This window comes from Netta rufina (assembly GCF_964035555.1).
Source record: "Netta rufina genome assembly, chromosome: 8".
Lineage (NCBI taxonomy): Eukaryota > Metazoa > Chordata > Aves > Anseriformes > Anatidae > Netta > Netta rufina.
The window spans coordinates 21,338,395-21,366,372 of NC_140131.1; the positions used below are offsets into that span (position 1 = coordinate 21,338,395).

The 27,978-nt window shown below is 59.5% G+C and overlaps 1 protein-coding gene across 1 annotated transcript in view; it reads left to right on the top strand.

Moving 5' to 3' along the window:
- CACNA1E (calcium voltage-gated channel subunit alpha1 E) overlaps positions 1-27,229 on the top strand; it is a gene marked incomplete at its 3' end in the record, with an annotated part of 67,866 nt that extends 40,637 nt beyond the window's left edge. Inside the window, exons 21-49 of the mRNA XM_084291173.1 lie at positions 423-1,022; positions 1,123-1,385; positions 1,583-1,742; positions 2,127-2,256; positions 2,782-2,841; positions 3,121-3,227; positions 5,034-5,045; positions 6,363-6,459; positions 7,231-7,391; positions 7,724-7,861; positions 8,296-8,497; positions 8,647-8,811; positions 9,470-9,580; positions 10,405-10,488; positions 10,577-10,702; positions 10,872-10,937; positions 12,491-12,582; positions 12,680-12,845; positions 12,991-13,118; positions 14,955-15,051; positions 20,638-20,743; positions 21,769-21,876; positions 22,340-22,440; positions 22,583-22,689; positions 23,234-23,342; positions 24,240-24,368; positions 25,738-25,918; positions 26,036-26,229; positions 26,693-27,229. Of these exons, the coding sequence (XP_084147299.1) occupies positions 423-1,022; positions 1,123-1,385; positions 1,583-1,742; positions 2,127-2,256; positions 2,782-2,841; positions 3,121-3,227; positions 5,034-5,045; positions 6,363-6,459; positions 7,231-7,391; positions 7,724-7,861; positions 8,296-8,497; positions 8,647-8,811; positions 9,470-9,580; positions 10,405-10,488; positions 10,577-10,702; positions 10,872-10,937; positions 12,491-12,582; positions 12,680-12,845; positions 12,991-13,118; positions 14,955-15,051; positions 20,638-20,743; positions 21,769-21,876; positions 22,340-22,440; positions 22,583-22,689; positions 23,234-23,342; positions 24,240-24,368; positions 25,738-25,918; positions 26,036-26,229; positions 26,693-27,229 (4,537 nt within the window). The remainder of the gene's footprint in view (positions 1-422; positions 1,023-1,122; positions 1,386-1,582; positions 1,743-2,126; positions 2,257-2,781; positions 2,842-3,120; positions 3,228-5,033; positions 5,046-6,362; positions 6,460-7,230; positions 7,392-7,723; positions 7,862-8,295; positions 8,498-8,646; positions 8,812-9,469; positions 9,581-10,404; positions 10,489-10,576; positions 10,703-10,871; positions 10,938-12,490; positions 12,583-12,679; positions 12,846-12,990; positions 13,119-14,954; positions 15,052-20,637; positions 20,744-21,768; positions 21,877-22,339; positions 22,441-22,582; positions 22,690-23,233; positions 23,343-24,239; positions 24,369-25,737; positions 25,919-26,035; positions 26,230-26,692) is intronic.
- Positions 27,230-27,978: the final 749 nt, after the last annotated feature.

Here is a 27,978-nt window from a genome sequence, read left to right on the forward strand (position 1 = left end):
TCAGCCATCATTAGGGCAGCAATGCTCCAAAAAGGAGCCTGGCTCCAAGGAGCTGGAGGAGAAAAAACATCCCTAGTGCCAGAATCCTGGCTGCAGCAGGAGGGCTTTGGCCACATTTTAAGTGGTGTCCCCAAGAAAGCAAGGGAACGGTGGTCACCACCTGGCTGGGATGGGGCAGAGGTCTTTTGGAGGGGCAGGGGTCCAGCTTCAGCCCGATTTCCAACCCCTGCCAGCACCAGGGGGATGCTGCAAGGCTAAAGGGGACTGACCCTCGGTGACCAGGCAGGTGTTTGTGTCTCCTTGTGCACCCCCATGTCTCGTCACCGGGGCGGTGGGTGCATGCAGTTGGGGTGCTGTGGGGTGAAATGCCAACATGGGGGGCTCGTGGCGCTGACCCCGCTCCCCGGCTGTCCCCGCTGCAGGCGGGAGCGGCGCCGGCGGCACCACATGTCGGTGTGGGAGCAGCGCACCAGCCAGCTGCGCCGGCACATGCAGATGTCCAGCCAGGAGGGCATCAACAAGGACGAGCCCCCGCTCATCAACCCCCACGCCAGCATCTTCCGACGCAAGAAACAGGGCGACGGCGTCGCCTTGGAGAAGTGCGACGAGGAGCAGGGCGGCAAGGGCGAGCGGCCGCCGGCCGAGGGCCCCGAGCAGCCGGCCCCGGGGAGCAAGGCGGGTGGCGGGGAGGACAGGAGGAGCCCATCGCCCCGGGCCAGGCGGGACAAGGAGCTGTGGCACCAAAAAGCGTGCCACGGGAACTGCGAGCCGGGCGAGGAAGGGGCAGGAGGTGGCATCGAGGAGAGGGCGCGGATGAGGCAGAGCCAGCGGCGCAGCCGGCACCGGAAAGCCAGGATGGAGGGGAAGGATCCGGCCCTGGGGAGCCGCTCGGGCAGCCAGGAGATGGGGCTGGAGGAAGCCGGCCCCACGGAGGGGACGCAGGATGGGGACCGGCGTGGGGATGCTGCCACGGCGCTGGACCTGATCCAGGGCGAGCCGGAGGCGAGCGGGGAGCCCGCCAGGTTTGTAGCTCGGGGAGGGGAATCTTGTAGTCTCTGTAAATCCTCAGGTCATCACTTTCCACTTATCATACGCCTTTTTGTCCTTCCCTTCCTCCCGCAGGACTAACGGGGTCCTTGCTGAGGAGGGGAGCCCCCCAGCAGCGGCACCCGAGCCCCCCCGGGGGCTGGAGGGCAGCCTGGGCGAGCAGGACTGCAGCAGCCCGGACACCAGCGAGCAAGCCCTGCTGGGGGGAGCGGCGCTGGGGGCCAGCCGCACCGTCAGCCGCAGTGAGCCTGACCTCTCCTCCGCCACCACCAACACCGAGAAGGCCACCGAGAGCACCGCCATCATGATCGATGTCCAAGAGTCCGCTGTGGTACAGAGTGAGGACCCCTCTCTCTTTCCTGAGAGCCTTGGGGGGGAGTTTGTGGGGAGCAGAGAGCTGCTTGCGTGGCTTTTCCCATCCCTGGCCATCGGGTGCCTTCTCCTCCCCGGGTCCCCACGGCAGGGAGCAGGGCAGGGCTGGAGGCAGAAGCTGGCCCTCGCCCCGTACCTGGCAAAGGCTCTCGTTTTTCTGCAGTTAGCAACAAGACCGACGGGGAAGCCAGCCCCCTGAAGGAGGCAGAGAGCAAGGAGGACGAGGAGGAGATGGAGAAGAAGAAGCGGAAGAAGGAGAAGAGCGAGACGGGCAAAGCGATGGTGCCGCACAGCTCCATGTTCATCTTCAGCACCACGAACCCGTGAGATTTCTTTTATTTTTGGCCTTTGTATTCAGGGCTTGGTAGGGCTGTGAGGGGACAGACACCTTGTATTCATGGAAAAGAGGTGATACCTTTGGGAAGGGGGCTGAATATCTCCCAACAACCTGGTTGACGGTGTCTTTCCCCTGCCCGAGAGTGCTCTCCCCCTGTGCCAGCTCCACTCATCGCTTCCTCTTGACCATTGGGTGCTAGCTGGGATTTTATTCAATGCTTGTTGCACACCCCTCCATTTTTCTGCCACCCTTTGCTATGGCCCAGCCCTGGGAGCCTGTACCAATAAGGTCACTAGCCGGGGACGTGGGGTGGGATTTGGGTGCACGGGGCATGCCGGTGGTGAGCGGGTCGGGCGCTGTTTCGGCACAGGGTGCGCAGAGCCTGCCACTACATCGTGAACCTGCGCTACTTCGAGATGTGCATCCTCCTGGTCATCGCCGCCAGCAGCATCGCCCTCGCGGCCGAGGATCCCGTCCTCACCAACTCCGACCGTAACAAGGTGACTGCAAGCCCCCTGTGATCCCCAAACGAGAGGGATGCCCACTGTGGTGTCGCGGTGATGTTTGGGGGTGGGCTGCTGGTGGGCTCCGAGGTGCTGTGTCTGGGCTGGGGGGAGAGCAAATGAGAGGGTAGGAACAAGGAGGCAAGGAGGAAATGGGTTTGGTGTGAAAAAGGGGTGTTTTGGGTTTGGCAGTGAGAGGTAAAACTGAGCTGGAGTGGCACATGTGGCCATAGGGACGGCTCGTGCCCTTGGCAGCATCTCAGAGATGGGCAGGTTGGATGGGGCAGAAAAAAAGGGAAAGCTGAGCAACTCCAATTGGCAAATCCCCCTTGGCCTTCAAGAAAATATTGCAGTGGTTAGGGGCCATGTAGGACCGCAGCCTCACGGGGGGAGCACGTTCAGACACGAGGATGTAGGGCCCAGGGGTCTGGAGCAGGGCTTTGTCCAGCTTAAAGTGGGGAGATAGTGATGTGCCCAGGGACTGGTTCCCCCCTTGGCAGCACCCCTGCCCTCTCTCCGCAGGTCCTGAGGTATTTTGACTACGTTTTCACCGGGGTGTTCACCTTCGAGATGGTTATCAAGGTAAGATAAGGCTGTGCTGGTGGCAGCAGGTCCCACAGCATCCTTGCTGCAGGGGGTGGCTCACGGGGGAAATAGCTCAGTTTTCAGTTCTGGTCCTAAACGTGAACAACAGAAATTTTAGAGCCTGGTTCTTAGCAATAGGAGACAGGAGAGCTCAGCACCACTTATACCAGCCTCCAGGCTCTCCCAAAACATGATGCTCCTTGATGTGTCTCCCAGCTTGGCTGGGCGCTCGATGGCCGAGTTGGTGATCTCCTGCCTGCTCTTCTCCCCTCCCAGATGATCGACCAGGGCTTGATCCTGCAGGACGGCTCCTACTTCCGAGACCTCTGGAACATCCTGGACTTCATCGTGGTGGTGGGAGCGCTGGTGGCTTTCGCCTTGGCGTAAGTGGCCGTCGTCTTTTGGGCTCTGCCTCGGCTGGGGCGGGAGGATGCGGCCATGTGGTGTGGCTACAGGACCCTGATGGGTTTGGGGGGATTTCTCCGTGCTCTGCTTTGGGAACGGCTCCTCACAATAGTGTGCAAAGCCCGGCTGTACCCCTGGTAGCCAAAACTTGGGTAGCCTCAGAGGCTCATTGCTCCCTGCTTGTCCAATACCAGTGAGCGAGGAGGCAGGGAGCGAGGGAGGGAAAGCAGTGGAGACGCTGGAAAGAGGTTGGTGGTGGAACCAGACCTGAAAGGGGCCCTTAACAATAAGGGAATGGGTGGCAGAAGTGGAGCTTTCACCTGCTAAGCATCCTCGCCAGGTATATGGGCTCTGGTGCTGAGTCCAGGGATGGGATGCATCCTGCTCTGAGCTCCTCCTCGCTGTGACACTCAGACACTGCCTGGTGGGCAGCATCGTGGCATTTCCCTGTCCCCAGCCGCCCTCCCAAGGGATGGAGAGGTCCCCTCTGACTTGAGGCAGCTGAAGTCTCGAGGGGCCTGTGCATCTCCACGGATGTTTGCAGCAAACACACGTAACCTGCCCCTCTGGCTGGGCAGTCACTGAGCTGCTTGTGCCACGGAGGAGGGCCCTTTATAACGTAAACCTGCACCATTGTCCCTCTCCCCCGTGTCCCCCGGTGGCTCCTGCTGGAGGAGATGATCTCATAAATTCGGGGGTGAGGGGAACAAAGGCAGCGCAGCGGTTTCCGATGGGTTTTGAATTGCGAAGCATTTATAAGAATGCCTGCATCTGCCATCAGCGCCCGGGAGTGACATGCTGCCACCCCCGGAGCCACGGGGAGTCTGCGGCAACAACTGTCCCGACCTGCCTGGTTCATGGTCTGGGGAGAAAAACTCTCACAGGGCTGTTTGAATTCCTCTCCCCTCCTTCTGCCTCGCTAAGCTCTTCGGTACGGGGAGAACCGATGTCTCCCCAGGTGCCCATCTCCTTGTCGGCAGGCATAGCGATGCCCGCGGGGTGGCTGATGCTGTTAGGTGGCGAGAGCAGCTCGTGGGCAGCTCCAGCACTCGCTGGCAGAAAATTATACGGGGTGCTTTGGTGTTGAATTGTATTTTCTGCCCCCTCTGTGGCTGGTTTACCCCTGTGGCTGCAGCAGGAGGTCTGCGAGCTGGCTCGTGGTGCCACCATCACCCTCCCATGGTGCCACCATCACCCCCTGGCCATCAGTACCACCTCGAAATAAAAAATGAGCTCGTGTCCATCCACGTCTCCAGATGATGTTGTAGTTTGCCCACTCAGAGCCTGCGCCTCGCGAGCGAGAGGCTGCCTGTGCCTGCCTCTTGTTGGCTGCTCTCAGCACGGAGAGCTTAATGCATCAGCCCGAGTGCAGCCTAAATAAAAAGCCTGATACGCTGCCATAAATCTCCAAAGAGCTGGAATTAAATTAGCTGGAATAACCAGAGCCATAACTAAAGACCCCGCCAGCTTTTGCCTCCCGTGGCACCCTCGGAGGAGGCATTAGCGGGCGGCTTTGCGGAGCTGCCAGGCTGTAAGACCTACGTTTGTGGGTTTGCAGCAGGTGGAGAGGCTGAGCAGTGGTCAGTGCCTGGCTCTTGCCACCTCCCCTGCACCTCCTCTTCTGGGCAGCCTTCTTCTGCACAGCCGGAGATGAGCTGAGCTGCCCAAGAGGGCTGCGGTCATCCCCATGCATCTCCTGTGATGCTTTCCTTACCTTCTTTCTCTCTCTCCTCTCTTTTTTTCCCCTCTGTTCATGCTGTTCGGTGGCTCGGGATCTCCGGCAGGAATGCTTTGGGGTAACTATGCCGCCTGAGTGTCCGTGGGGTGGGGACATGGGGAGGGAGAGCAGACGTCTGTCTGTCTGCCATCCGTGCTGCCCCTTAGTTGTGTCCCTATTTGCCATTCCCCGAGGTCTGAGCGCCCTGCTGTGCACCCTGCAGGTGCAGGAAGGATGGAAGGGTGGGCAGGACTTTCCTTGTAAGCAATGCATCTCCCTTCCTTTAGAGGAGGATGCATTCACCACGGGTCACAGTGTCCGTGCACACCCCGTGATGGTGGGAAGCACACCCAGGGGATGGAGAAAGCGCTGTCGGAGCTAAAGGCAGAGGGATCTGCCACAGACCCCCCCTCAGATGCCCCAGCTGCACGTCCAGGCCCTGCCACTGGGCAAAAATTGGGAGGTCGAAGGTGCAGAGCAGGTCCTGGAGCTGTTGGTGCAATCTCTTCCCACCCCTTTGTGAGGCCACGCTCCTGGGGAGGAGCATTAATTAGTGGCTTTGTTTAAATCTGTTAATGATTACGCCCGTTATTGTGCTCCCTGTTGCATTAACCCTCGCAAAGGAGCTGTGTAATTTGGAGCGTCTGGCGTTGTAAGTCCTTTCCTTGGTGTTTTTTTGAGAAATGAGGGTCAAGGGGGTGCCTTAGGGTTTTTTAGGAAGGAACCACCACTGGGGAGCTCTGCCTTGCTCAGCTGGCTTGGGGTGGAGGCGAGCACGACCCTGACATGGGGAGGGCTGACCACATCAGGGGGCACTGATGGAAAAAGGCAGAAAACCTTAGGATGAGGCATCTGTGCAAAAAAACCCACAGATGGTGTGGGTGCTGAATCCTGAGGTTGAACCAGGATGGAAAACCCTTGGTGAGGGACCTGCCTGTTGGGTTCATCCCTTATTTTACTGGGGATTTCTGGCAGGCAGCAGCAGAACGATTTGCAGAAGTGGTGTTTTTTTGTTTGCCCCATCTGGAAATGTCCTGTGCCTGCAGGAGGGGTTGGGGACGTGGGGACATGCAGCGTGCCACCTGGCATCTCCACACAGTAAGGGGATTCCCTAAGGTAGCTGAGACCCTGTAAAAGATGCTAATCCTCCGGGGGAGAGGCTGGCTTTATTTTTCATTTCCGACAAGCGTGTGCATGGAAGGAGACGTGTTTAGGTGGGCTGAGCTCTCCTTCAGCAGCACGCCTGTGACTGCTGCCCAGTGCTGTGGCACGTGGCCCCCATCCCCTCCCTGTGCACGTGCTGGGGGCAGCTCTGAAAGCACCCAGCCCCAGGTCCCGAAGGTTATTGTGTCTCCTCTTCATTTTTGGGTGCCTGCGCCTCCCTCCCACGCGGCAGGACCAACAAGGGCCGGGATATCAAGACCATCAAGTCCCTCCGTGTGCTGCGGGTCCTGAGGCCCCTGAAAACCATCAAGCGGCTGCCCAAGCTGAAGGTAACGCTGCCCGCCCCCGGCACTAGCGTCGTGATTAAACAAGCCATTTCCAGGGCGTTTGCTGTGCTTTAGGAGCCCTGTTTCCAAACACGGCTCCTCTCAGACTGCTCCACATCTGGCGGTGCCGTGAGTTATTTAAAGGCAGCCCAGCAGATAGATCCGAGCCGGGTGCTCTGCCAGGGACATCGGGGCTGGCACAGAAAGCAGGCAGCAAAGCCCAGCTGCTCTGCTGGTGAAGTACACGGCCCCGGCTCTGGGAGAGCTCAGATCCCTCTCCAAAGTTCATTATCTTTCCCACCAGAGCAGCTTGCAAACAAGCCCAGATTTTGCACGCTGTGCTGTCCTCGTGTCACAGCAGGGGGGTGGTTCCCTGCTGAATAGCGGGATTATTCATGCAGTGCAGGTAGGATCGTGGATTTCCCTGCTTTAGCTGATGGGGTATGGAGCCAGAAAGGACTAAGAGACCAAGGGAGCCCTGAGTGATCCCCATGAAGGGATATTTTTGGCTGGTGGATGAGGCCCAGGGTGGCACCCCAGAGACAGTTTTTTGCCCCAGCTTTTCCTCCTGGTGGGTGGATGGTCTTTGGCTCTTGTCACTTCATTTCTGGGTGTCTGCTGCCCTGATTGCAGAGAGCACTGGAGGCTCTTTCCTCTTTCCTTGCTCTCCTACTGGGAGTGGGAGACGTCTTCCACCTGGTAGTGTTGAGGAAGATTTGGGCCCTGCCCCGTGCCAGGGCTGCTGCCCACGGCGAGCTGTGCCCTCTCCTGCAGGCCGTCTTCGACTGCGTCGTGACCTCCCTCAAGAACGTCTTCAACATCCTCATCGTCTACAAGCTCTTCATGTTCATCTTCGCCGTCATTGCCGTCCAGCTCTTCAAGGGGAAGTTCTTCTACTGCACTGACAGCTCTAAGGACACGGAGAAGGACTGCATGTAGGTGCCCCGCGCATTGGGCCGACAGCTCTGGCAGAGGCAGGGCGCTGGGCAATGCCCCTTTGGGTACCCAGTGGTGGAGTCCTTGGCTTGGTTTTGGCTGTAGTTTCTTGGGATGGGCGATGTAGGCCGAGTCCTGTCCCATTGCTCTGTATCAGCACTCTGCATCCTGTTCCATCTTTCCTCCTCTCCCATTTCTTGCTCCCTCTATTTCTTATCCAGCCTCTCCCCCTCTGTGGTGTCCCCTCACCATGCGCTGCCCCCAGGTTTAAAGCCCCCATCTCCTGTCTGGCGATGTAAAGCAAGGCCTCTGCTCTCTCCCAACCCTGCAGAGGGAACTACGTGGACCACGAGAAGAACAAGATGGAGGTGAAGTGCCGGGAGTGGAAACGACACGAGTTTCACTACGACAACATAATCTGGGCACTGCTCACCCTGTTCACAGTCTCCACGGGCGAGGGCTGGCCCCAGTGAGTATTTTCTCTGTCCTCTTCCCTTGAATGGGGTGGGCACGTCCCCGTTGTGTTGGTTGGGTTAATTGGATATACCCAGGTGGGACGGGGATTGAAACTGATGGTAGCAGGGAGGAGAGGAGGGCTGAGAAACTAGGACAAGACAAAAGAGATTTTAACCCCTAGATGACGTTGGTGTTAGCTTCTTCCTTAGAAAGTGAATGATGGATGATCCCTGCTCCTGCATGGCTATAAGATATGATATATCAATTGTGGGTCAGTTTTAGCGTTGGCTGTAGGAGCAGCCCTCTCTTCATGCCCAGGAGAGCCTGGGACAGCACGGACAGCCCAAGGTGGCTGGCTGCACGAGGTGGATCCCATGGGAGGTGCTGTACAGCGGCAGTCCCAAGGGACACATCTCTGGTTGCTCTTCTTCACCTGTCTGCCCACAGGGTGCTGCAGCATTCGGTGGACGTGACGGAGGAGGACCGCGGGCCCAGCCGCAGCAACCGCATGGAGATGTCCATTTTTTATGTCGTCTACTTTGTGGTCTTTCCCTTCTTCTTTGTCAACATTTTCGTGGCTCTCATCATCATCACCTTCCAAGAGCAAGGAGACAAAATGATGGAGGAGTGCAGTCTGGAGAAGAACGAGGTACAGTCCGGGGAGGGTTTGGGACCGTGGGGCTCCCCGGGCATTTAAAAGGCTGTCCAGTGGTGCAAGTAACCCATAAAAGAAGTGTGGCAGCCAGTGTTCCCCACGTCACCATTGGTCAGGGTCTGACACACATGGTTTTGTTCCAGAGAGCCTGTATTGACTTTGCCATCAGTGCCAAGCCCCTGACACGCTACATGCCCCAGAACCGGCACACCTTCCAGTACCGGGTCTGGCACTTCGTGGTCTCCCCGTCCTTTGAGTACACCATCATGGCCATGATCGCGTTGAACACCGTGGTGCTGATGATGAAGGTGAGCTGGACAGGGTCAGGCTGCCCTGCTTAGGGTGGCGGGGAGGAGGAAGATCAGATCCTGTCCTGAATGGGACCAGAGGGTACTGAGCTTGTTCTTAGGAGATGCTTTGAGGCAGAGCCTGAGCGTGTTTTTGCTGCTTGACAAAAGGGTTAGCCTCAGCTCCTGGTGTCTTTAGTATGTGGTCCACAGTGGCTGTGACTGGTGAGTGGTCCACTAGAGGACCAGAGCAGCTTTTCAGAGGGCTCTGAGCAAGTCCCTGCAAGTTTCCACGTCCAGGTGAAAAATGTGACCACGTAGTTTGCTTGTCCAAACAGAGTTGTTCGTTCCCAAGCCTGGGTTTGGGGACTTTTTCCACTTTCCCACCATGAAAACTTGTTCTCTCCAGCTCTTGAAACTTTTAAAAAGTGAAAAGGAGTAAGAAAACTTCCAAATCCTGTAAAGGGTTATCTCTGCTGCAGGAAGATCTACAATTATTCTGTTCATCCTTCTCAGAAGCAGAGCCCCTGTCCTGGGAGAGGGGTGGGGAGGGGATGAAGAAGGTGGTCTCTAGGCACCGTGGGCAAGGAGCAGGGGCCTCCACACCTTCCTGGGGACAGACATCAGTCACAAGAGGCTGGCTGGCCCCCTCCGAGTTTGCAATGTCTGTCTCCATCAGTACTACTCTGCTCCATACACCTACGAGCTGGCCCTGAAGTACCTGAACATTGCGTTCACCATGGTCTTCTCCTTGGAGTGCGTCCTCAAGATCATTGCTTTCGGCTTCCTGGTAAGTGGCTGATCCTGTTGTTGACAAGGGCGTTAATTTGCACTTAGCACACCTCATCCCTCCAGTTCACGGAGGGAAGGTGTTAATAACACCAGGCCAATGCCATCTATTTTGGGTCCCAGCCTGGGAGCTGTTTGGAGGCTGGCGGTTGGAACCATTTCTTTGGCTCCCGTTAGACTTCCCACTGCTAGATGCTGGTTTCTCAGTCAGCATAGACCTTCCAGGCTTCCCGGGCCAGCAGCCAGAGCTGCTGCAGGTTGTGAAGCCCAAAGGGATCGATCGGTTCAGCCTGCAGCAGCAGGCATCCTGCGGCCAGAGCTTGGCACTGCTCAGCTTTAAGCAGATTTCCACTGCTGCGGGTGGGTGTTGTGCTGGGGGAAGCCATGCTGCAGGGCTTTTTGCCTCGTTTCTGCTGTGCTTGGGGCATGGACCATGTACCGTGCAGTCCATGCTGCCACCATGCTGGTGGCAGTGGTTTCTTGTCCCTGGGAGCCACCAGGTGCTGGTGCATTGAGCCAGACCTGACCAGCAGTGAGACCTCTCCATCTAATTCCTGGTCCTCAAGTCCCCAGCTGCTCGTTTAAGTCCCGGGCTGCTTTTTCTTTGCAACCCTTGGAGGACACAGCAGCCTTGTGGCCCCAGGGGTTGGTGTGATGAGTTATTGCCACCTGTGGCCACCAGCAGGCTGGGCATCCCGGTGCCAGAGCAGCCAGGGAAGGGATCCGTGCGTGCCTCCTGTGAGCTCTGCATGGGGATGTCCCAGCACCCTTCAGACTGGCCACCCCAATCTCAAATCCTTGCTCCTTCTCTGTTTCCTCCTGCAGAATTATTTCCGGGACACCTGGAACATCTTCGACTTCATCACCGTCATCGGCAGCATCACGGAGATCATCCTGACGGACACCAAGGTGACAGGCTGGGCTGGGCTGGGGGGGGCTGGCAGGGCTTGGGGGGCTCTTGCCATCCCCTGACCCCCTCCTCCTCCTCTGCTCGCAGCTGGTGAACACCAGCAGCTTCAACATGAGCTTCCTGAAGCTCTTCCGAGCGGCTCGGCTCATCAAGCTGCTGCGCCAGGGTTACACCATCCGCATCCTGCTCTGGACGTTCGTGCAGTCCTTCAAGGTAAGTTCCCCGTGCCCGGGGCTACTGAGGGTGCTGCTCCCTGGGCCTTGCTGCCCTGCTGGCTCGCAGGAGAGCTGGTTTGGAGCAGTTTACCTGCTCGCTGCTCTTTCTGTATGCCTCTGGAGCTGGACCCGAGCTGAAGGAGATGACTCATGTGCTTCCCTCGCAGGCCCTCCCCTACGTCTGCCTCCTGATCGCGATGCTTTTCTTCATCTACGCCATCATCGGGATGCAGGTGGGCACGGACAGCTCGGCGAGCAGCCCTCTGGCACGGCAGTGTGCTCAGCACCACACTGCACAGCAGCCAGCCCGGGTGCCCAGGGAGGTCCCAGGGGTGGGAGAGCTCATCTGGGAGCTGCAGAGCCTGTGGCACTGCTGGGACTTAAGCTGCCCTCCTCACCTGTACCCCTGGGGACATGGGGGCTCAGCTGGGCACCCCGTGTGGCAGCTGCTCCCAAATCACCACCCCTTCATCCCACAGGCGTTGTGCTTTTAGGGGTTGTACCCAATACCTCTAAAACCAAAGGGACCATGGCATGGCCACCTGCAGCCGTGCACCCACCCATCCCTCCACCTAGGGTTTTTGTGGGCTCGATGCTGGTGGGATCCCAATTTGAGGGCCCTGCAGCGACCTACCAAGGGGAGATGTGCAGAGCCGTGAGCTCCCCACGCTCCAGCCTGGTGCAGAAGCGGCACGTGAGCGAAAGCTCCCGGTCAAACACGTGCCAGCGGGGCTGCCTCGGTGACTAAGCCCCACGCTGAGGCTCTCACAAAGCATCTCTGCTCATGCTCGGGGTCTGGAGCCGCCGGGTAAGCCAGCCACCACGATAACCAACGCGCTCAGTGCTAAGAGGGGTCGGGGAGGGGAGGGAGCAGATTTTGGGGAGTGGGCAGCGCGGTCGCCTCCGGCTCGGGCTGCTCGGCAGCGCTGGTGTTTGGCCTCCTCCCGCCCCGAGAGGCGCGTGGCTGCTCTTGGCCCACACATCCCAGCACCGGCTCCAGGTGTTCTCCGCGCTAAACAACTGCCATCTGACTCAGCCCCCCTCCCTGCTGTGTGGTAGTATTTGATTTATTTTATTTTTTAACACTATTGTGAACAAATCCCCAAGCAGTAAAGTCTGTGGGCGTTATTTGAGCAAAATAGCTGGAGGCAGAAAATATTCTACAATTACACATTGCAAAAAAACCTGTACAGGGAAAAAAATACTCTGCAGTTGGTGTATTTTTAGATTCACGGAAAGTGGAATAAATATTTAACAGTAATAACAGCACATTTTTCCAATTTGAGGCACTTTGCAAGCGTTCCTTGTCCTATCGTGGCCTTGGCTGTGGGTCATTGTTAGGATATTACCCAAATCTGGGGACTCATTGCCTCTTTTGGCCCTGGGGACCTCCTGGGAAGGGCCGTGGGCTGGTAACCCCCAGTGTCTGTCTGTCTGTGGTGAGCTAGTGGTCCGTCTGTCCCTTGGGCACTGAGCATTTCCCCACCCTGTTTGTGCCACTGTGCCCGACTCCAGCATCGCGGGTCATCTCCAGCGGCCAAATTCGGCTCATCCCAGACCCCCTGAGCCCCCATTTCCATGGCAGCTCAGCCTCCAGCAGCTTCTACCACCTCCTGTCCTTGCTGGGCAGGATTTGTGCCCGCATGCCCTCACGGGGCTGCTTCTCCACCTGGGCTCTGGGGCAGGATTGATCCCACACCACATCGTGCGCCCCAAGCCAAGGTGAGCACGCAGCCACTTCCCCAGCACCGGCGGTGTTGCCCGAACCTTTTTCTCCCTCCGGCAGGTTTTTGGCAACATCAAGCTGGATGAGGAAAGCCACATTAACCGGCACAACAACTTCCGCAGCTTCCTGGGCTCCCTCATGCTCCTCTTCAGGTAGGGAACCGCAGGTGGGGGGCTCACAGACGGGGGTCCACCCTCCCTGCTCCATCCTGCCTGCCGCGGGGTGCTGAGTGCGGTGCCTTGGGCGCAGGAGTGCCACCGGGGAGGCATGGCAGGAGATCATGCTGTCCTGCCTGGAGGGAAAGGGCTGCGAGCCGGACACAACAGCGACGTCCGGGCAGAACGAGAACGAGCGCTGCGGCACCGACCTGGCCTACGTCTACTTCGTCTCCTTCATCTTCTTCTGCTCGTTCCTGGTGAGTTCCCCGGCCCCGTGCTGTGCGTTCTCGGTTCCTCGTTTAATTCCATCTCACCCTGACTTCCCTTCCTTCTCTCTCTCCCTTCCCTTCTCTGCTCCCTCTCCCATTTCCCTTTTTCTCCACCCTTTTCCCCCTCGCCTAGATGCTCAACCTGTTCGTGGCCGTCATCATGGACAACTTTGAGTACCTGACCCGCGATTCCTCCATCCTGGGGCCTCACCATCTGGATGAGTTTGTCCGGATCTGGGCAGAGTATGACAGAGCAGCGTGGTATGTAGCCAGCTCCTTCTCTCCCGGGCAGCCTCTCAGAGCTGGTTTTGAGCAGTGCCTCTGCCTGCTGCTGCCAAAATCCAGCTGCAGTGCCCAGGGCAGGGCTGCTCTCACTCACGGTCCTTACAAAGGTACCAGCCAGTTCCCACGACGCCTGGTGGCACAGGCACCTTAGCTGAGAGCCTGAAGACATCCGTGGCTGGCCGTGGTGTTTATCCTGAGAGCTGGAGGCTCCTGCTCCCCCTCTCCTCCCCTGCCATCCCATGGGCAGGTCCCTCTCAGCATCCTCCCCAGCCTCTGCCCAAGCAGCCTCCATGGCTGGGTCCCCAGTGCCCCCGGCTCCTGTTGGGGCAGGGCAGAGGGTGGCTTGTCCCAGGCCTTGGGGACATGCTGGGGGCCTGCTGGGCTCCTGCCAGGTCATCTGCAGACGAGATTCAGAGAGTTTTTGAGGGGTTTGGGGATTGTGGAGGCTGGGCACGGGCTTGCTTTTCCCCCAGCCAGCCCCCACCTCTCCAAGGTTGCCAGCCCCAGCACCGTGAGGGTGGCTCGTGCCACCCCCAGCGTGGGGACAGCCTCTGTGGAGCCGTGTCCCATCGCCACCGTGCCAGGGTGATGTTGGCTCAGCACCCTCGGCAGATGCATGTTCCCTTTGGAGACCTCACCTCCACTGCTGGCCTCCTGCCTGGTGAGAGGCCAGCTCCAGCCACAGTTTCATTTTTTATCTTTTTGAGCCTAAAACCATAATCTGCCCCAGGAGACTGTCCAGGACAGTCCCTGAGGAAGCCCCCCTCTGATTTTTGAGCAAACCACGGTGGTTAGGGGCCGTGCACGAGAGCTGGTGGTCCTGGGGCCACCGGGGCAGCCCCGACCCCCTCTACGGGGCGAGGAACGGGTGAGTACATCCCCAGGGGTCCCGGCACCCACGCAGGGCAGCAGCTCTCCCAGGAGGGGTCTCGTGGGGACAGCACGCGGGTCCGAGGCCAGGCAGGCTCAGGGACTGGCTCTGCCCAGACGGTTGGCTCAGCGATGGAGAGGGGACGGGGGGAGGAGGGCGAGGAGAAACCAGAGGCAAAGAAGGGTAGGACGGTAGCGCTGCTGCTCTTTGCCTCCTCGTGCGGTTTCCCTCCCAGCTTGTCCAAGGATGCCCAGGAGGCTGCAGCACGCTGCACCTCAGCACGGCCCCCGTGCGCTTCCCAAAAGGGCTCGGAGCTGGGGCTGGGGGCTCAGCACCCCTGCGCCCGGCCCTGCACAGCTCCTGCATCGACTGCTTTGTTACTCCAGCCGGCGGTGGGTGGATACGGGATGTATCCTGCCGCGATAACGACTGGGCCTGGGGGAGAAGGGGTGCGTGTACGGGATAATAATGTGGACCCTTGGCACAGCGTGCTCTGGTGAGAGACCTAGGTGCTAGCGCCAGAGCCAGCGGTCACATTATGTCTCCCTGCCTCGGGGTCCCCAGACACCGGAGACACGATTCGCTCGGCTGCCGGCCTCCCGGGCCCTCGGGAGGAGCAGAGAGCTGGTGGCACTGGGGAGGACGCGGTTCCACCAGCAGGGCTCGTGGTCCAAACCGGCTGCAACCTCCCCCCCTTGCCCCAAAAATCCCAGCCCTGTCCCAGCACCAGGTGTTGGTGGCCAGGGGCACGTGGGGCAGAGCGAGGAGGCGTGAGCTGGCCTGCGATGGAGAAGGCGGCCACCGATGCTCCCAGCTTTCCCCTCTCTGGGTCTGACGGAGCCAGAAGGAGAAGAGCCGTGCCCCGCAGCTGGTCCTAGCCCCCCTGGTTAAGGTCTCCACCCTCTCAGTGTCCTATTAACCCACCTGTGCTTCCTTTGCAGCGGCAGGATCTCGTATAAGGATATGTACAAATTAGTACGGGTGATCTCGCCTCCTCTGGGCCTAGGAGAGAACTGCCCCTACAGGGTGGCGTGCAAGGTTTGCCTCCCAGTCCTCCGCCACAACCTGGCCACGGGACGCACCATCCACCCCTCCTTCCCCCCTGCTCCACCACCACCGCGCCTCCCGAGGGAACCCTCACGTTGCTTTCCTTCGAGTTTAAAGAGGTCCGCGGCCTGCCAGGGCCAGCAGCTGTCCCCCCCAGGGGGGGCCCGGAGCCTCCTGGGGGGGTTTGGGGGTGTTTGATAAATTGCACTGCCCCCAGCCAGCCCCCAGCTCCGCCAGGACGCGTGCCACCGTCCCCGCTCGGTGGCATCAGTGGGACCAGGGCTTTTCCCCCCCGATGCCTGTTTGGAAAGGGGGCTCAGGTGTGGTTTGCTCCTGGGGATGGAGGATCTGGGGCTTTTGTTGCTTGGGAGAGGGAGGGTGGGACGCCAGGGTGACCCTTCTCCCTGTAGGACATCTGGGGACATCCCGTGGCACCCTCTTGGGGAGCCAGGTTCTTGTGCATCGTGCCCATGCCTTGCCAGCCCTGCTGGGAGGAGGTGTGGGGGCACTTGTGGGGCCAGGCGGGCTCCATGGGGTCTGTCCCAGCCCCAGCCTGGGCTGCACCTTTCACCCGGGGGCCAGCGGCCACCTGGGCTCCTTCCCGGCCTCTGGAGCTCAGCTCTCCCTCTGCTTGAGCCAGCTTCTCAGCCTTAAATCCAAGGTGGTGGCCAGGCCTCCTTGTGCATCTCTGCACCTCCTTTTACGCTTTTCCTCGGGGTGGCAACCGAGCAAAACCTTGTGCCTGCCGCCTTCTTCTTCCTAGTGCCACGCCACCCATCTCCATGGCACAACAGGCTGAACCAGAGCTCCTCCTTCCTCTTCACCCGTCGGGCATCCGAGATGTGCGAGGGGAGCTCAGGCACCCCTGGCCGCAGCCTTCATCCTGCGAGGGAGGAGAGCCTCACCCCACTGCTGCCCGAAGTCTTATGGGATGGGCTGGCACCAGGAGCAGGGCAGAGGAAACCAGACATGATAATCTCATTTATTGGGAGGGGTGTAAGGAAAGGTGGGTGCTCCTTTCAAGACCCTCAGATGTCTCAGCCCCTCAAGGATGGGGTCCCCGCAGCCTTTCCACTTTTCTCTGCCGCCTTCCTGGCAAAGGCTGGGGCTGTGCTGAGGCCCCGAGGACAGAAGACGCCTTCAGGAGGAGTTCCTGCTCTTTATCAGTTGATGTCAGGGCTTAACTGGAAAATGCTGCCCCCCAAAGCTGGGGATTTTGAGGATCTGAGAGATTTTCAGGGGTTCCTGCTGGCCTGGAGCAATTCCCAGAAGGGAACCGATAAAGAACGAAGACCCCCGTGGACGTCACGCTTTTGACACCGTGGACCAAATCCCCAAATGCCGACCCTACACTCATCTTGCAGTTTGGTCAGCCTGCCCCATGCAGCGCACAGGTTCCTGGAGGCAGCAAGAGCCCTAGCTTCCAAAATAACGTCAGAGAGCAAGCCCACACCCCTTTCCTACCAGGCAATTTGGCAACAAATGCTAGCAGAAAAGCCAAAAACGTGTCTGTGACGTGGGGGACAGGGTGCTCTGGGCAAGGTGGTGCCTGGGCATCCCCAGGGTGCTGCATAGGGGTGCAGCAGGGTGTGGAAGTGAATCTGCAGGTGGGTTTACAAGGGGGCATCGATGCAGAAAGCCTTCCCGTGGAGATCCAGCAAACTGTCCTTGTGCTGGGGAGAGCAGGTCTTGTAATCGTGTCTTGCTCCACTCCTTGGGGCTCTTCTTGCCTTTCTTCAACCCCTTCTGCCTCTGGCAGTCAGGCAGAAATGAGCCAAGAAAGCAGGCATCGCTTCTGCTGCCTGCAAGCATCCCTGGTGTTCGTGTCCCTACGGACATCTGCTCCCGAACCTACTCCCTCCCCGCTTCGTATTCTTGTGCTCTCTTCCCAACAGCAAGCGACGGCACGGTTATGGTCATTTCCTACCCGTGGGAGGGCAGATCTGCCCTAAATTCCTCCTCCCCGGGGACGTGGTGTCTGGGCACAGCGCAGTTTTAAGGCGTCTGCTCCGGGCAGATGCAGAGCGTGCAGCCCGTCTGAGAACAGCACGGTCCTCATGCAATATTTGCTGGGGTTTGCTGCAATCTCTTTATTTTCACGGGAATCTGTTCCTCCTTCGTGGTGCAGGGAATCTCAGCGCACAAGACAAAGCCTGGCATATGCTGTGGGTGCTCAAATCCGCCCCGCAGGGAACGGCGGGTTCAATTTCACTGTCTTGCTTCCTTTCCGAACAAAGTTCTCAAGTGTGAAGGCTTGAAGTCACCTCGCTGTGAGGCACAGCAAGTCAGTGCACAGCCAGCTCTGCAGCGGTGCTGCTTACGGACTGCTGGACCTGGATCTTTTCCCTTCATCATCCCACCTAACAGCCCCTGCTCTTGCTGTCATCCTCCCTCCGACCCTTTTAACATCTCAGGTCTCAAAGGGGACAGCTTGTCCCACCTGCTCTGTGCCCCAAACCCTCACTGCGGGTGGTCTCTGTCTCATGTTCACCCCCAAACCACCAGGACTAATCTTGCCGGGGGCTCTTTGGCCCTTTTTTCGCTGCCTTTTCTCTCTGCTCTCAGCACGGGGCTGGGGACGCAGCCAGCATCCCAGCAGGAGCACATTGTTTCCCAGCACCCTCCTCCCAGCCCCGCTGCGATGCAGCAGCAGAGGTTGGTGCCTCTGCTTTGCTGAGGTGTCCCCTGCCCCGCAGCCACCCCAAATATTGCAGCAGCTTGGCACGAGGGGAAGAAGAGGTGGCCGAGCCCGGCGCCCCCCCCGGGGAGACGCATTTGAGCATCCCGCTGGCTGTATGGCGAGAGGGAGGCACAGCCCAAACCCCTCAGCCCATCGCGGGGCATTTTTTGGAGCACCCCTCGCTGTGGCGATCCTAGGCTGGCCCTACGAGTGGAGGAGCGCGAGGCGGGGGTCCCTCCGTGCTGCCCCCCCCGGGTGAAACCCAAAGGCACCCCAATCGATGTTGGAAGGGCCAAACAGCTGCCTCTGCCGAGACTCTTTAAACTCCAACCTGGTGGAACTTGCAGCCGCATGCGGGAGAGAGCCAGGGCGGGGAGCATGGCATGCACAACTTTTTTTCCTCCTGATTTTCTTTTTTTCTTTTTCCAGCCGATTTACAGCATGCCTTTTTGCACTGCTGCATGGTGGGGACGCGGTCCATCCGCAGAGCCAGACGGAAGCAACTGGGCATCTTCCTTTGACAAGTGACCCTGGCCCACTGCCTTCTATGCAAGACGCTGCCTCCCAATTGCATAGACCCCACGAGATGGGGATACACAGCCTTCTGGCTATGGGTTAGGTGGCCGAAGCAACCCCCAGACCCCCCCCGGGAGGGAAGACAGGACACGGCGGCCACCGAGCGCTTTTGAGTCGCTGTGGGGCGCAGCGCCCTACCCCCGATAACCCATGGCTCGAGCGCCGTGTATCTGATTTATACCACTCGCACACAGCCCCGGAACCCGTGGGGCGAGCTGGGGGCTGCCGGGGGGCTGTAGGGACGGGGTGAGGCAGGACGAGGACCCCCGGGCTGCTGGCGGGGCAGGCGCTTTGAGGCCAGCAGCGGAGAGAGGGGTGAGTCGCTTTCCGCCGGCATTCCTGGGTCTGTGTGAGCAGTGCTATAAATCCGCAGCAGGACAGTCTCTCGTGTATGATTTGCCTTGATTAACGGGTTTCCTGTTCTTTTCCTGTTTGTCCGTTTGTTGTTTCTTTCTTTCCTTTTTTTTTTATTTTTTTTTTCTTTCTTTCTTTCTCTCCTGTTCCCTGTACTATTTTGTCCGTACGTTGTTTCCGCTCTCTGGGAATGCCTCCTTCTCTTTCTCTCTCTCTCTTTCTCTCTTTCTCTCTCTGCATCTCCCTCCCTCCCCTTCCCCCTCCATGAGCAGTGGCCGAATCCATTACACTGAGATGTATGAAATGCTGACTCTTATGTCACCACCGCTAGGCCTCGGCAAGAGATGTCCTTCCAAAGTGGCCTATAAGGTAGATCAACCCTTCCTTCTACGGGGGGCTAGAGCCCGGCAGGAGCTGGCGGGAGGTGGGGCTGGGGGAGCCGGGGAGGCACCGGGGGCTTCCCACCCGTCCTCAGCTCCTGGGGTGTGCCCGCAGGGGTCCCGGCCACGCTTTCTGGTCTCCCCTGCCCGTGCAGGTGATGCTGGCATCGTCGCTTGCAAGCCTGGGGAGCTGTGGGGTGGAAGACCCCTGGGGGAGAGCAGGGAGAGGGGCAGCAGTAGGGGTAGCCTGGAGGTGGAGAGGATGAGGAGCGGCCCCGTAGCACTCTCAGGAAGGTGGGATTTTTTGCAGGACCACGCTGGCCCAAGTTCATCCCCTGGGCTGGCAGCCACCCTATTCCCAGCCAGCTAAAAGCCTACGGAGGTGGGATCCCGCTGGGCTGCAAGGATACAAACCACAGGAACAGCCCCATGGGGTGTGAAGAGCCAGGCACATCGGCACGAGACATCCTAAGGACGGCTCGTGCGGGGCAGACAACAGAGCCAAACCTCTGACATTCCCCCCTACAGCTCCCGGGGCAGCCCTGGCCCCATGGGAGCAGAGCAGGCACCCAGGGAACCCTGAAGGATTTGGGGTGGGAGCCCCTAGGACAGGAGCCGGCGCTGTGCAGCCACGTGCTGCCCGCCTGGAGCGAGCTGGAGCTTTCCTTGGCTGCCCCTTCTCCAGCTCTCGTGTGTTGGTTCACACGTGTGCCAGCCCCCCAGGAGAGAAAGGGAGGGTTGAAGGCAGGGAGAGGACACGAGGAGCCGGGGGATGAAGGACTGGGAAGGGAAGGGACGACCCCAGGTGTTCTCAAAGCAAAATATACTCTCTGGAAAGTGGATCTGGTCACTTCGGTTTGCACCCCGCCTGCCCGGGGTGGGGAAGGAGCATGGCGTGTCTAACCTGCCTTGGTTGCCCTCCTCTCTTTCCTCCTGCACTTTTTCACCCCCCCTCCTTCCCCTTCCCCACCCTCGGATAATTCGGACCCTGTGCATGTGCTGGCAAACTTCATCTCTGAAAGACGCAAAAAGGGGGCGCCAGGATGTAGCATGCGAGAGGAACCGAGCCGAAGTCCCCGCAGGTTAGGGACCCTCCTCTCCCCTGCCCCAGCTGGGAAGGGTTGAGAGCTGGAAAGCCAAACCACCCGGGAACGGAGACCTGAGCCCCCTCTCCCCCTCCCGAACATCTCCGACGCCTTGCTGGCTCAGCGGCGTCTTCCCCAAAATGCCAGGAGGTGCCGCGGCAGCCCCGTGCCAGCCTCGTTTTTTTGGGGAGGGGGCCCAGGGGCCGTTCCTGGGGCGCAGGAGGAGCCCTGGAAGGCAGTGAGCCGGTGTCCTGGGGTGGAAGGAGCCGGGGGCGGGGGCGGCGGGGTGATCCTTGCCCTTCTTTTTTGGCTGTGCTGTTTTGACACTCTTTGTTGCTTTTTATTTTTATTTATTTATTTTTTATTTCCTGTTAATTTCCTTTTCTTTTCATTTATTTTTTTTCTTCCTTTCGTTTAACGTTTGATTTCTTTTCCTCCAGCCCGGTCGATGTGTTTTTCGATATTGTTTTCCGTCCGCTGTTTTCTTCTCTCTCTTGCGCAGAGACTGGTGCTGATGAACATGCCCGTGGCCGAGGACATGACGGTCCACTTCACCTCCACCCTGATGGCGCTGATCCGCACCGCCCTGGACATCAAAATCGCCAAAGGTAACGTCGGGGGGTTGAGAAAGAGCAGAGCAAGGAGGTTTGGGGGAGGTCCCACGGGCATCACAAGAGCCACAGTGGGGTTGAGCCTCGTGGATGGGGGTGATGCACCCAGGCAGGCAAATATCTGCCTCCTTCTGCAAGAGAAGCTGCTGCTAGAGAGCAGAAATATCCCAATGCCCAGAGTTTAAAGGAGGAGAAGAATTTCCTCTTTGGTGCAAAACCAAACCGAGGAGGGAGACAGTCCCGTGTGCCTGGCCTCCTAGGGCTGTGGAACAGAAATCCGTCTCGCAAGGAACATTTTATGTTCAGAGCAGAAAAAAACCTGCTTTGTTGTTGTTGCTGAAAACGCTCTGATTCATCGGATCAAAAGCTTTCTGCGGAAACATGCCACTTGCAATAAATCGTCCCCTGGGAACAGCTCAGAAAATCCAACCCAGGGTGAGCTCAGCAGAAGCCCGGTGCACAGCCCGCGCCCTGAAACACCAGGTTTGAACCCTGGCTGGATGATAAAGCAGGGATTTGAGCCTGGCCGCGTTCCTTCTCCCAGGATTTACTCCCTGCTTTGGCACGCGTTAGCAGGGCTTTCAGCACGGCAGATCCTTTCGCCGCTGGCCAGAGAGCTCTGCTCCCCTCCTGCTCGAGGATCTCAGCCAGGCAGAGCTGCTCTTGCACCAGCACATGATCCGCTCCCCAGAAAAGAGAAAGTGGGGCAGCAGCAGGTGTGTGTGGGCTGCAGTAGGATCGGAGCCGCAGAGACGGACCCAAGGCGAGCTCGAGGATGGCAGCTTTGAGTGGGAGGGCAGGGGATGGGAGGTGGCGGCACATATGGAGGGGATGGCAGGAAAGTTTCCCCGCAGGAGCAGGAGAGCCGGCTGGCTGATGCAACGTGGCTCTCCCAGCCCTGAGAGCTGGTTTGCTGCTTGTCTTTGCGAGGGGGCCCCTCTTCGGGGTGGGAAGGGGGTGTTGGGATGGGCCCAGGCGCCAGCTCTTGGTGCGCGCTGACCACTGCTTCCCTGCTGTTGAAGGTGGTGCAGACTGGCAGCAGTTAGACTCCGAGCTTCAAAAGGAGATCCTGACCATTTGGCCTCACCTGTCTCAGAAGATGCTCGACCTCTTGGTCCCCATGCCAAAAAGTGAGTCTCTGCCAAGTTCTGCAGCCCCGGTCCTGTCTGGGGAAGAGGTGGGATGAGGGCTTGTGCTCGTGGGAGTTCTTCTGAAAAAAAAAACCCTTTGATGAACCCAGAGTTTTCCGTAAGTCATCTCAGGAGCACATAGGGGCAGGAGGCTGAGCACCACTTGGCTGATCCACGCGGTGGCTGAGGTTGGGAGGAACTGCTGGAGGCCACCTGGCCCAACCCTCCTGCTCACAGCTCCTCCACATCTGATGGTGGCCTTGGTGGTTTATCGTGGTGCTGCCAAGCCACCTCCATCTCCCCTGGGTACCCGGGTGTTCGGTGCCCTCTCTGCTCCAGCACCGAGCAGATTTTGAGGGCGACCACAGCAGGGCTCTTCCCGAGGTGAGCGCTGGTGCCTTCAGACCCGCAGTTCCTGTTGCCATAAAAGCATCCCCCCTTCCTTCCCCTGCTGTGCTCTCAGCCTCTGACCTGACTGTTGGCAAGATCTACGCAGCCATGATGATCATGGACTACTACAAGCAGAGCAAAGCCAAGAAGCAGAGGCAGCAGCTGGAGGAGCAGGTGAGCTGCCCTGTTTGTGCATCCTCAGTGGTGAATGTGAGCACCCCATCGCCTTCCCAAGCGGCGGAGCCGTGCTTGGCAAAGCGCTGGATGCTCGTCTGCGTTTCGTCCAGGCTCAGCTTCTCCCTTTCCCCCATCACAGAAAAACGCGCCCATGTTCCAGCGCATGGAGCCCTCCTCTTTGCCGCAGGAAATCATCTCAAACGCGAAGGCTCTGCCGTACCTCCAGCAGGACACCCTCTCGGGCCTGTGAGTATCGCCCCGAGGAGAGGTGAGGTTTTTCTGCAGCTTTTCTGCTCCTGGAAGGGGGAGCGCTGAGGTGTCCGCACGGACACCTTGTAGCAGGAGCATCCAGCTCTAAGTGCACGCTCTGACCCCAAACCATTTCCACCCAAATTCTGGCTGCAGGACAGCACTGAGCCTTCCCTCTTGCTGTCCCACGGGGTTGTTTTTCACACCAGCTCCTGCACTATGTGAAACGGGTCCCTCCTGCAGGCTGGGGTGGCGCTGAAGCTGGGGGCAGCCCAGGTGGTGCAGGGCCAGCAGGGGACCCCAGCACCCTGGCTGAGGGCAAGGAGATGGTTGAATTACTGGTGCTGCATTTGGAATGGCTCCTGGCTGGCTGCCATGGGACATGCAACGCTGGTGTCCTCTCCTTCCCAGGCACCATTTGAGCTCTCCAAGGAGCATGGTGTCTGCCCTGGGGGTCTCAGCCCTGGAGGGTGAGTGTGGGGACCCCCAGTGATGGCAGCACCCCGTTTGTGCTCTCCCTGAAGCCAAACCATCCTTGCAGGAGCAGCCGGAGCGGGTTCCCCTCGCTGAGCCCGCTCTCGCCGCAGGAGATCTTCCAGCTGGCATGCATGGACCCGGCCCACGGGCAGTTCCAGGAGCACCAGTCTCTGGTAAAGTCACGCACTGCCTCCGGGGCTCTTGTCTGTGGTCCCAGGAGGACGCTGGTGGGCACGGGGAGGTGTGGGACCGTCGGCGTGGTGGGCTCTGGCCCCTCGCCTCCTGCAGCCGGAGCCGCGAGCGCGGCGCGATGCCCTGCAGTAAAATATCCTTCTCTCCGCAGGCTGCTCTTTTTTCCCCCGCTGAGCGCTCGTTTCAGCGGGTCACCCCGTGCTGAGCGATGGTATCTGATGTTTTCGGATCCGTGTTCATTTTGTTGTCAGTGCTGCTGCCCCCCGAGCCAACGCGAGCTCCCAAACCATCACTCCGGCGGGCGGCAGCCGTGTCCGTGTGTGTGTGTGTGTATATATACGTACACATATATACAGATACATATATACATATACATATCTCTGCCTCTCCGTGTCTGTGCGTGTGCAGCCCTGCACCACCCCGACGCCCGTCAGGCGCGGCGCTGTGCCCCCGTGCGTCCCCAGCCCGCTCCGTGTCCCCGTGCTCTGTCGCACCCTGTGAGCTCTGTCCCACGCACACGTGTGGCCCTCCCCGTCCCCGCTGCCACGTCCTGTGCCAAATTCCCCTGTGTTGGGAATTGGGAAGGAGGCAAAGCCCGGGAGGATGGGCTGATCCAGGCAGGGCTTCCACTGCCACCATCGGAAGGAAAGAGGTGCGAGGTGGGCATCAGATGAGCGTGAAGGTCCCCATATGGGCTCACCTGCACCAGGCTGTGAAATGCAGATCCTTTTCGATCCTGACAATCTGTCTCAGACCCTTCTGGCCCCCTGTGAAACCCAGCCCTGGTGGACCCGGGCTGTCCCCTGCAGAGCCGCAGGAGCAGCGTGCTGCCGTGACCCAACCCCATCCCAAGAGCGTGGCTGTGTGTTTGTTTCCAGGAGCCAGAGGTTAGGGAGTTTCAAAGAGTGCAGCCCTCTAACCGTGGCAGCTACCTTCCCGTGGACACTCAGGACCACGCTGTCTCTGGGAGGGCCTCCTCCATGCCTCGTCTCACTGTGGATCCCCAGGTAAAACCAAGCAAAGCCCCCACGGGTGCCGGGTCCGAGCAAAGGTAATGCTGGTGCTTCTCTCCACGAGGAAGCCACCCAGTGGTCCGTGGCCCTATTTCCCCATCTTTGGGGTGCCTCACAAGGAGGACAGCTGCTGTCCCCGTGTCTGGTGGGGACCAGCAGTGGAGAGCAGCCAGGAGCACCGAGCACCTGGTCCATGGTGGAGCAGGACCAGTAGCAGGGCCCCCAGGCAATGGGGCACCCCTCCTTTCCTCCAGCCCCAGGCTCTGGGTGAGGTTTTTGGGGTCTCTGCCCGGCTGTAAGGTCCCAGAGGATGAAATGCCTTCTCCTTCTTTTCCCTTTGTCACGCCACACGTGCTTGTCCGCATGTGTCCTCGGACAGTCTGTCCGGGGGAGCCCAGGCCACATTTCACCTCCTCGTTTGTCTGCCTGGTTTCTCTGTTGTTCTGTCTCGTATTCAGCCTTGGCCGAGGCACGGGAGCTTTTTGGGGGGTCAGTTTTGCAACCCTTCACCATGAAGCCGGTGGTTTCTGACAGAGGTGCAAGCACCCCGTGTGGGTGCGGGTGCAGCGTGGCGTTGCTGAAGGGTGCTTTGGGGACGTGAAGGGGAAGGGAAGCTTTTTTTGGTGGACTTCCCTGAGCATTTGGCAGTGGGGGAAGGTGGTTGGGAGGAGAGGAGGAAAGGAGACAGGGAGAAGGACTCAAGGTTGGAGAGGTACAAAGCTGTTAAAGCAAAGCAAGGGAAAATATATAAGGGGGTGATGCTTTCCACAAAACATATGAGAATGCAAGCTAGAAGGAAGGGAGAAGGTAGGAAGAAGAATGGCAGAGCAAAAGGAAAGGAAAATTGATAAAACAACAGTGTGCGTGGGGAGAGAGGGGATGAGTACAGGGCAAGGGGACATGGGGATAATACAGGACCAGGGAGGGATGTGTAAAAGCTGGGGAAATAACCACTAGAGAAGGCAGGGCCCTCCCTGCCTCCCTTCCCTCGTAAGGATTTCTTTTTCCCTGCCGCTGTTTGCTCTGCTGGTCCTGTTTCTGAGGCGGGAGGGATGCCAGGACAGCACCCGTGCTGTCCCCGTGCCATGGGCAGGATGCTGCCGCCCCTCCTCTGGCACCTGGCCGTGCCGCGAGCCACGCTCGCACGCTTTGCTGAGCAGCACGCTTCAGCTCAACCCACTTCCCTCCTGCCCCCGATCCGTGCTGAGATCATCCTGGGGGACTGTGCCCAGGCTGGCCGCTCCCCAAAACCTCCCCATTGCATTAAGGAGCTGCGGGTGTTGGTGGGGGTCCTGCTGGAGCATCCCACGGAGCTCCCACCTTGGTGCTCACCCCGTCCCCGGCCGGCCGGGGCTGCTTGCAGGTGGTGACGGACACCAGCTCCATGCGGCGGTCGTTTTCCACCATCCGGGACAAGCGCACCAACACCTCCTGGCTGGACGAGTTCTCCATGGAGCGCAGCAGCGACAACACCTACAAGTCCCGCCGGCGCAGCTACCACTCCTCGCTCCAGCTCTCCGCCCGGCGCCTCAACGCCGACTCGGGTGAGCGGGGTCGGGTGGCTGCGAGCCCCTTCCCATCCCCAAAAACCAGCCCAGCACCGTCCCTTCTCATCCCCACTGCTGGGGACGGAGAGCGGGGACTGATGGGGTTTGCTGCAGGCCACAGGTCCGACGGGCACCGCTCGGGCGGCAGGGAGCGGGGCCGATCCAAAGAGCGCAAGCACTTGCTGTCCCCCGACATCTCCCGCTGCAATTCAGAGGAGAGGAGTCCCCAGGCGCACGACGAGTCCCCGGAGCGGCGGCGCGAGTCCCGGTCACCCAGCGAGGGCAGGTCGCAGACACCCAACAGGCAGGTGGGTGGAGAAAACCTTCGGAAGTGCAAAAGGAGGCTTAAAAACAGAGCTCGCTGCCAAAGCTGGGGAGATGAGCCCCGGTTGTGGGGGCTCTGCGGTGTCTCTCCTCCCAGTGGTGGCATCTGTCCGTGTCCCCTGGCGTGGCACTGGTGGGTTGGGGATGCCCGGTGCGCCCTGCGGTGTGGTGGGGAGAGGGGACAAGGGTCTTGGTGCCTCTGGAGCCAATCCCACCACCGTGGCACCTGCTCCCTGCCAAGGCTGGGGTGTCCCAGCTGCAAAAGCTGGAGATGGCAGCGCTCCGAGCAGAGGGACCGGCAGCCAGAGAGCAGTTAGCACTTCCCACCACGGCTTTGCAGACTCCCTGCTCTCGCTGGCCGCGGCATGCCAAAATCTTTTTGTGCTTTTCACCACCGTGAGCAGAGCTCAGCCCCTGCATTCCCCCTCGTGTCTCGGTGCCTTGCAGGGAACGGGCTCGCTGAGCGAAAGCTCCATCCCCTCCATCTCGGACACCAGCACGCCCCGGCGAGGCCGCCGCCAGCTCCCCCCGGTGCCCCCCAAACCGCGTCCCCTCCTCTCCTACGCCTCCATGCTGCGGCACGCCGCCGGAGACGCCTCGCCGCCCCCCGAGGAGACCGAAGGGGGGTCCCCGCTCCTCTCCAAGGAGCCCAACGCCGCCGGCTTGACCGAGTCTTCCAGCTCCCCGGCGGGGAAGCCGAGCCGGCCGTCCACCCCGCAGCGCTACATCTCGGAGCCCTACCTGGCCCTGCACGACGACTCGCACGCCTCGGACTGCGGCGAGGAGGAGACGCTCACCTTCGAGGCGGCCGTGGCCACCAGCCTGGGCCGCTCCAACACCATCGGCTCGGCCCCGCCGCTGCGGCACAGCTGGCAGATGCCCAACGGGCACTACCGGCGGCGGAGGCGAGGGGCCGGGCAGGGCGTGATGTGCGGGGCCAGCATCGACGTGCTCAGCGACACCGAGGAAGACGACAAGTGCTAGAAGGCTGCGCCCCCCCCACCGCCACCGCCGCTGCCGCCCCCGCCGCCCTGCCCTCCCCAATGCATGCTCTTCGCCGCGCCTGGGAATGAAACGAAACCAAAACCAAACGCAAGGGGAAAATGAAAAAAAGAACAAAAAAACAAAAATGAAAAAAAAAAAAAGAAGAAAACCCAACTGACCGGAATGGGGAAAAAAAAAAAAGTCTTTGTGCAAAAAAAAAAAAAAAATTAAAATCTGTCGACTTTCATTTATTACGATCACTTTTTTTTTTCTGCACAGAGAAGCATTTGACCGGAGGTGGAGCGGCCCCGGCCGGGGACGAGCAAGAGCCCCAGGACCCGGGAAGGCTCGTGACGATGGTTTTCTGCTCCCCGCGGCCGGAAAAACCCCAGCAAGGGGGTCCCAGGGCTCAGTCGCTCGGGTTTGTGCTGCCGTGGCTTTGAGCCTCCATCCCCGAGGGTCTCAGACCGGCCCAGGGAAGGGGCGAGGTGCGGGGGGCCAGGGTGCACGAGGCGGCTGGGAGCGGCTGTGCCTGCCCCTGTGGGCCATGCCAACGCCAACTGGTTTGTACTGGGGCAGACGGGAGCAGCGAGGGGGGCTCGGCGCTGCCGAATGTACCCCGTCTGGCAGCGACCTAGCTGTATTTCTACACGGAGAACTAACTCTAGGTGTGCCTGTGCGTGTACATACGGTATGTGTGTGTATATATATTTATATGCTGTATATATAAAGATATACACATACATGGA